General features: G+C 40.7%; 1 protein-coding gene across 1 annotated transcript; it reads left to right on the plus strand.

The window, feature by feature from the left end:
- The first annotated feature begins 328 nt into the window (after nucleotides 1-328).
- Nucleotides 329-1,093, plus strand: LOC117168983. Its single transcript, XM_033355004.1, has one exon. It carries the CDS (start codon nucleotides 329-331, stop codon nucleotides 1,091-1,093), a length of 765 nt encoding a protein of 254 aa, XP_033210895.1.
- Nucleotides 1,094-9,106: the final 8,013 nt, after the last annotated feature.

Here is a 9,106-nt window from a genome sequence, read left to right on the forward strand (position 1 = left end):
TACCGCAGAACGACCGTTCTGATTCACGGAAACCCCGAGAATCCGACGGCCGATCTAGGGCGCCTGAACTTCCAAATTCCGACCCTGAGGGCGAATTTGTGGTAGGTGTACTCCGACGGGCAGTGATTCAGGCAGAAGGGGAGTGGATGGATCCTGGTTGTCGGACTTCCTGAATCCACAGTCAAACCTCTTGCGGCTCTAGACAACCAGCCCTATTTGGGGGCAGGTAGGGTCACCTTGAAGGTGACCCAACAGGGCTCCTCAGGGGTACCTGTAGCGTCTGGGGATACCCCGGCTTAGTCGTTCAATAACTGAGACGGGAATCACAATGATACAAATAAATTTGCACTTCAGCAAAGGCGCCTCGGTGGTTTTATCCAGACGCATGTCAGTGATGCAGACAGGGCTCGCCCTAATCCAAGAACCCTGGTTATACAGGGAAAGGATTAGCGGCCTGTCAGGGTGTGGCTCCATTTATAAGGGGACGCTCGAGAAAACGCCAAGGACATGCATAGTTGTCAAGGGTATGGATGCGATTTTAGTGCCTAAGTTTTGTTCCAGGTATCTTACTGTTATCAAGGTGAGGCTCAGGGGTGGAAGTGGGGAAAGAATAGAGGTTGCAATTGCCTCAGCGTATTTCCCTGGCGATGCGGATGGATCCCCGCCTCCCAGAGAGGTGGAGATTCTAATTCAGCACTGCGAGAAGTACAGAATTCCTCTGTTGTTGGGATGTGATGCGAACTCTTACCATATGGTGTGGGGGAGCACGAATATCAATGACAGAGGAAGAGATTTAATTGAGTCCCTAGCGGGCACTGATATGGTAATTCTGAATCGAGGTGATACTGCCAGATTCCAGATTAAAAACAGGAGTGAGGTTCTCGATTTGACTTTATGCTCGGAGCGGCTGAGGAGTAGGGTTGCGGACTGGAGAGTCTCTGATGAGGAGTCTCCTTCGGATCACAAATATATTCTGTTTCAGCTAAACCTAGGTAAACCAGTGGTTTCAAAAGTCAGAAATCCTAGAAATACGCTTTGGGGATCATATAAAGAGGAACTCAGAGGAAGGATAGTGGAACTTTCCACAAACTAAGGCAGTATTGATGAGTTAGAGCACGCCGCGGATTTTCTGCGAAGGGCTCTGACTGCATCGTATGAAAACAATTGTCCTACAAGCACAGTTAAGTCTAGAAAAGGAGCAAAATGGTGGAATGTGTACCTGGAGAAGCTCCGGGAAAAGACAAAAGCTTTGTGGAATAGGTCAAACAGAACCAAGTTGCCTTCGGACTGGGACATCTATAAGATGGCTCAGTATGATTACAACAAAAATATAAGGACATATATGCAGGAAGACTAAAGGGGCTTCTAGAAGAAATCGAAGGATATTCCAGAAACAGCAAGGCTCCACGAAATCCTAGCGAAAAACTCGGAAGCTCGCCTTAGGCTCATAAGGCCCGAAAATGGCGAGTTTGCCGAAGACTGATGGTAGTTCACTCCCCGGGTTTTCAGCGAACTCAAACCGACCTAGAGGAGGAAGACTGGGATGGCATCTACCCAGTGCTTTTACAAAAAGGCCTGTAATTTGTCATCTCTCCTCTGACTAAGCTATTTAGGGCAAGTATCGCCCTAACACATGTGCCATCGGCATGGAAGGATGGTAGAGTGGCCTTTATTCCCAAACCCAAGAAGGAAGGTTACACTGCTGCAAAGGACTTCAGACCGATCACCCTGACGTCTTTCATTTTAAAAACGCTGGAGAGGCTGTTCGTGAGATATATCAGGGATGAGGTACTTTTGGCCTCACCGCTACGCAGAGGGCAGCATGCCTTGCAGACAGGCTGCTCGGTAGAGACGGCTGTTCATGCTGTTGGACAAAATTGGAGCAGCAGTTGGAACAAAAGGGGTATGCTGTGGGAACGTTCTTGGATATAGAGGATGCCTTCAGTAATACCCCTCCAGAAGTCGTCTGTCGGGAGGCTTTGAGGTGTGGTGTACCAAACCAGCTGGTAAGCTGGATAGGAAGCATGTCACGCCAGAGGAGACTCGGAACTAGATGGGGTGAAGGTCTAGTTAAAGCAGTAGCGCCACTAGGGCGTCCTGTCGCCCCTCCTGTGGTGCATAGTAGTGGGTGGTCTCCTACGTAGGCTTAATGAAGAGGGGTATTATACTCAGGGATATGCGGATGACTTTGTAATCCTAGTTAGGGGGGCTCATCTGGAAACCTTGATGGGCCTTACAAGGTCAGCTCTGCGCATCGTGAAGCTCTGGTGCGATAACTCAGGGCTCTTGGTGAATCCGGAAAAGAACAAAATGGTCATTTTAACGAAGAATTACAAGATGCCGAATTTTTAAGCTCCTGTTTTCTGTGGCGGGATGCTAACGTTCTCAGACTTGGTTAAGTAACTGAGAATCATCTTAGATAGCAGACTGCACTGGGCAAAGTACCTGGAGACCCAATGCAGGAAATTCATCATGACTTTCTGGATGTGTAGGAGAGCTTTTGGGTTAACGTGGGGAATAGGGCCCAAAATGCTTGAATGGCTCTACTCCGCAGGATAGAATTACAAAACGTTTCGATTTAACCAGGGCGTTCCGCGTCTACATCTCAAGTAGGGATGCGTGGAAAGAAAATGGTAACCCACTCCTCCGAGGGGAAATCTGGTTTACGGATGGCTCAAAGGGGAGGGATAGGAGCGGGAATTTATGACAGTGTGAGGAGGAGGAAAGTGGTAGTACCGCTTGGGAAACATGCTACTGTCTTTCAGGCGGAGGTCCTTGCCGTTCTTAGAAATGCTGAGATATTATTAGAAGAAAACGCAGCTGGGAGACAGATTATGATCTGTTCGGACAGCCAAGCGACACTAACTGCAGTGGGAAAACCAGATATAACATCTGAACTTGTTTGGGAATGCAAAAGGCATTAAACTGACTTGCAGAAAAGAATAAAGTGGCTCTCATATGGGTTTCTGGCCATACAGGGATCAAGGGCAACGAGAAAGCGGACCAGCTGGCAAAAAGCGGTGCGGCAGGTGAATACATAGGGCCGGAACCGCTACTGGGTCTAGCGTCTTGCTGCATCGGTCTTGCCATAAAAAGCTGGATCCTCACTAAGCACCGAGAATACTGGGAGCAGGTCCGGGGTTGCCGACAGGCGTAGTCTATCCTGGGATTTACGTGCAGAATGGACAGAGCCAGGGAAATCTTGAGCTTGCCAAAGAAAGACGTAAAGACAGTGGTTCAGATGCTCATTGGGCACAACCATTTAAACTACCATATGCACAAAATGGGGTCCCTGCCCGCATTACAACTACTACTACTACTATCATAGTTAATGTTGACATCTGTCAAACCTATACAGAACAGTTTCGAAGTTTTTCTACCTAATACGATCGATGTTTCATCGCCGAGTTTGGGACAATCAAAATTTTCAAATATTCACGAGTTGCAGAACCAATTCGGATACTTACTACAATCTCGCGCTAGAATCTTTAACTCGCTGCTATTTATTCCGTTGTACTTACAGTTCTGCGTGTCATCCCCTGCGTCAGCCTGAGTAATATTGCTGACCCGCGGTGGCTTCTTTTCAGGGCATTTCCTGTGAGTATGTCCTTATTTGTAGCACTTGAAACAGGCACCTTTTTCTTTCGTCGGTTGTTTGCAGTCACTAGAATAGTTACCTAGTTTTCTACAATTATAGGGGGTTGGGACAAGCCTACCCCGGCATCACTTCCCACAAGGTAAAGGCTTTTATGGGAATCGGTTCCCCGAGTCGCATGGTTGCCTTGTACATCACTTCCCCCAACTATGAGGCTAATCAAGGCATCACTTCCTCAGTATATTAAAACGTACCTGAAGCAGGGGTTATTTTAGGCATGTCTTCCCCAGTGAAATTTAGAAATATAGAGGCTATGGAAAAAATGGGCATATCTTTCCCGGGCATCATTTCCCAAGTGAAATTTAGAAATATAGAGACCATGGCAGAAATAGGCATGTCATCCCCGAACATTACTTCCTCAGTCAAATTTAGAAATATAGAGACTATGGAAAAAATGGACATGTCTTCTATGGGCATCACTTCCCCAGTAAAATATTGAATTATAGAGACTATGGCAAAAAAGGGTATGAAAGTCGCCCGTATCCAGTTTTTTCCAATCCTCGCGTAACTGGCCTCCCCAATAGCATCACCGCGCCCCTTTCCAGTTTTTTCCAACTCTCAGGTGACTGACCTTGCCAATAGCACCACAGCGCCCCTTTTCATTTTTTTCCAAACCTAGGGTGAGTGACCTCAACTATAGCACCACCGGACCCCTTTCCAATTTTTTCAACCCTCGGGTGACTGACATAGTGATTCACTGGGGAAGTGATGCCCGAGGAAGACATGCCCATTTTTGCCATAGTCTCTAAATTTCAATATTTCACTGGGGAAGTGATGCCCCGGGAAGACATGCCCATTTTTGCCATAGTCTCTAAATTTCAATATTTCACTCAGGAAGTGATGCCCGGGGAACACATGCCCATTTTTGCCATAGTCTCTAAATTTCAATATTTCACTCGGGAAGTGATGCCCGGGGAAGACATGCCCATTTTTGCCATAGTCTCTAAATTTCAATATTTCACTCGGGAAGTGATGCCCGGGGAACACATGTCCATTTTTGCCATAGTCTCTAAATTTCAATATTTCACTCTGAAAGTGATGGCCGGGGAGGACATGCCCTTTTTTCTACAGTATCTATATTTCCAAATTTTACTGGGGAAGCGATGCCCGGGGAAGATATACCCAATATATCCCCTGTTTCGGGTACGCGTGATTTGACTGGGGAAGTGATGTCCCGGGAAGACATGCCCATTTATGACATACTTTCTCTGGGGAAGTGATGCCCGGGGAAGACATGCCAAATAGAACCTTCGTTTCGGGTACGTTTTAATTGACGGGGGACGTGATGTCCTGATTAACTTCATACTTGGGGGAAGCGATGTCCGTGCTGGCCTCTATCTTAGTGGAAGTGATACCCGTGGAAGCCACTTTGTTGGTGGAAGTGATGCCCCGGGAGGCCATTTATTTGTAAAATTACACGGTGGAAGACTTGCCATATGTAGGCTTGTCACACTCTCCAATTATAGCAGCGCACTTGTGATTTCAGAAGACCCTTGGAGGAGTTTATTGCCTTCGGATCAGAATCTCGAAGGCCTCGAGAATGTCTTCCTTCTCCTTGAATTGTGGAATTATGGCTTAGTTTCTCAAGTTTATGTCTGGGATATCATCAATAATGTAGTCTCGCAGTTCATCCTCTGGGACTGTGATGGAATTGGCAGAATTAACTTCTCATGGAAGTAGTCGCTAAAAGACTCGTTGTGTTTCCAACGTCTTTCTTCGAAGTTTCTTCGCAGTCTCAGTTTGTTTAATTGGTGCCCGAACATTGACTCTAATTCTTTGAATAGTTCATCCATTGACATCCCGACATGTTCTGATCTAGACGTTGTCTCCAGAAGTTTAAACTGATCTTTCCAGTCAATATATTCAAAACTCGTACTATCAAAATCACCTAGAAGAACCTTTAAGGAATTAATGTTTATTTGACGGGTCATAGTTTCTTCTTGGTTCTGAAGTCTCAGAGATTGCCGAAGTAGCTCATTCTCTCTTCGAGCCAGATCCAACTCTCGTTGAAGAAGATTACGTTCTCTCTGGATGAATTCCATCTCTCTCCTGTAGAAATTCTTAGCATCAAGTGAAGGGTTGTGTGGTGATGGCAAACTAGCCTGTTGGTTTAGCTCAAAAGGTAAGCATGTAGACCCTGAAGTATCCTCACTCAAAATATTTCCTGAATTGTTGGGGCATGGTTCTGAATTTCCGAAGCTGCATCGACTGTGATCGCTTGGATCATATTCTGCAAGACGTGCTATTATGTCTGCTTTAGTGCCTGTAGTCGACAGCCCATAAGTTTTAGCTACCTCTTTCAAAATAGCAGCTGCAAACGAAAACGGAATTGCTTTTGTTTTTAGCATTTTTGCTGATTTACTCTAATCCGAAGTAAAGTAAAATCACGGTTAAATTAAGAAATGTTTTTAGAATTTTGAATTCAGAAATCAAAGTTTATCAGAAATACTCCGCTCGCGGGTCAGAATATTCCAAAGTTTTTATCTGTCGGAAGGATAATGCTCACTTTCCAGAAGATTTCACACTAAGATGGATTACTTAAACACCACGAATCACTATAAGTTCGTCATGCGTCACTTTATCTAAAACATCAGTCCTGTTATCACATAATGTCAACAGTCTCGGGTGGTCGGGCTTCTAGCGGCAGAACACTGCCAGACGATCTTGTTCGGAAGGGAGTTCGGGACTCTTCACCTTATCCTAGGGCCTTTTGCAACAAAGCGCCGCCACACGTTCTTCTTAGGTAACACTTCACGAATTCAAGGATGTACGGCCGCCATTGCGCATTCAGAGGTGCCGCCCTCACGCATTCAGTGATGCGTTATACGAATTCCTATTATCACAGTTTTCTATTCACAGCACACACTTTTTCACAAACACATCCATTTTGCACACACTTCACTTATAACCTTTTCAATAACTTGGAGAGCGGAAAAAGACTCTTTGTGAGTAAGAAAACAGAAAGCGTTGGATCGGACATAGCCGTAACGCCGACCACACACTTTTCCTTTTTTTTTTTAGTTTTTGTCTCTCACGACCACTTAAGATAACTGAAAATGACACCGACGCGTTAGTAGAGCATTTGTCTTTATCCCACTTCTGAATTGTAAGGAAAATCAAGAAGGAGGTACTTGGATTTAAAACAGTTTATTTGATATCACATGACGATAAATGTAGCTCATCGGGCGGTCGGAGAAATGCTGCCTCCTCTATGCTTTCTCTTGCAGCGAAATCTACACAGTTAGCGCCACCTGCAGTCATATTGTAGAAGCAGTTTGAATTTAGAATAATAACTTACAATAACAAGCTCTTACATGTAAGTTTCTAAATTTCAAATAGTTGTCTATCATTAAAGTAAAATTTGGCTTTTACTTCTGCATATTTAATAAAAAAAAAACAATATACAGTAATATAATCAAAGATATTTATCTTTCATGTAATAAATAAAAATAATGGACTCTGAAGATAAATAATTGTGCAGTTTGCGCAACTTGCATCTTAAAAGTAACCCTTAGTGTCATCCGTCAAGAGGGTGCAGTTATCAGCTCATATTTTTCACATTCTCTTATTCCATTAGATAATAATTCCATTAGATAATAATATAAATTTGAAACAGTATACATTAAGAAACAAAGTAAATAAACATTTTGTGAATAATTCTTACCAGATGAAAGTGGTGCTGCGAAAAAAAGTGCTAATAGTATTTTATTTAAAAAATATAAAATCAGATACAAGATAAAAATAAAAAAGTTGATTTCGTAATAATGAAGCAAAACTGTTCTTTTCATTATGCCCTTTTGGATTCTTTATTTTAGTAACAATTTTACAAATGGTTATAAGTTTAAAAATCAGTTAAGATTTTTAAAAAGCGAATAATTGAGAAACGAGAAACTTCAGAAAAGCGATTAAAGTATTATTTTATTATTTTAAAATGCCAGGCTGTTATTAATTGAATAAATTGAAACAATTAAAATATTATATTAGAGATAATATATTTTTTGGTAGAAAGAGGTCTCAATGTTTAATTATTCGCAATTATGAACACATAAATTCATCTTATCATAAAACAAGTTTTTATTAATTCAACTTTATTAATTTTTAGTTTATTGAAATATAAGTACTTAAAATGATGGACAAAATTCTTTCTAAATTGAACAGTAAATTTACATAATTATCGGTGATTTATATTCGGTAATCCTTAGAGAATCACTTCACTTTTACCACTAATGTTTGACGTAAAACCAACTTTTTCTATTTTTCGCAAGGTAGCCACTAAAATCGAAGAAAAAATTTGAAATAATTTCCTGATTAAAAAATTTTCACATTAGTCAATAAAATTCAAAGTTTAAGTTTGTGAAGCTGTACATTTTTTATTTAAAGTGTTTAAGACTAAATTGTAAATTAAACCAATCAAAGTGAAAATTTTCTGATTACTGAGCGTTCTAAATATTTAATTAAAACATTTAAAACAGCCTTCTAGAGACTTTTTATAAATGAAGCATTTGAAATTGTACAATATGGGTTTAAAGCCTTTGACTTTGTTCAATTTAAAATTATGCCATGTGAAAGTTAAGTATGAAAAATGTACATTTTTAATCTTGTTCACATTTGATTTGAATTAGTAAAAATGCAGACTTCAAAAATAGAATTTTAAAATTCAGGCTTCTAAACTTCTTACGTTTAAACTTAATAATTTCTTAATTTTAGCATTTCAAACTGAAAGTTAAAAGAAATTCGTAAATTTAAAATTATACTCTTATTCTTTGGTATGCTAAAATTTCGAAAAACTTCCATGCGGTTTCATAAGGTTTATGAAATTTTGAGAATGACAACTGGATATAAAGACCAAAAATAAACTTTATTCAGGCTATTTAATAAAAAATTTGACCAAAATTACAGAAATATGTGGCCCTTAATCACCATGTTTCAGTAAGGAGAGAATATAAAAAATGTATGTGCCTATGGAAGGAAAACCACTTGTTGCGATGAATTCCGCACATGTTCAATTTAATTTTGAACCTAATAAAACCTAAATGAATCTAATACTATACAGTTACAAATTTGAAAACTTTAAAATTCAAATATTTTATGATTAGGCATTGCAAACCAAATTATTTGAAATATTCAAAATTTAATATTTTAAATATTTAAAACTATAAATTTTCAAGAATTTTAAGCAAACTTATTTATAAATTCGAAATTATCACACAAACAAATTTCAACAATATAAACTTGAAAAGAAGTAAATAAATATTTTACAATAACATACCCGCTAAATCAAACTGCCTACCCTTCTAGAAAAGAATGATTGGATCCGATTTCGAGCGATTGAAAGTAATATCCAATCGTTCCCAATGGTGTTTCTTAATCGGGTCGGACCGATTAAGAACGATTGAGGTCGGCTATCGTTCTCAATCGGGACGCGAGGTGATTTTTAGTTCGGCCACGGCC

The sequence above is a fragment of the Belonocnema kinseyi genome, chromosome 3 (assembly GCF_010883055.1).
Source record: "Belonocnema kinseyi isolate 2016_QV_RU_SX_M_011 chromosome 3, B_treatae_v1, whole genome shotgun sequence".
In the NCBI taxonomy this organism is placed as follows: domain Eukaryota; kingdom Metazoa; phylum Arthropoda; class Insecta; order Hymenoptera; family Cynipidae; genus Belonocnema; species Belonocnema kinseyi.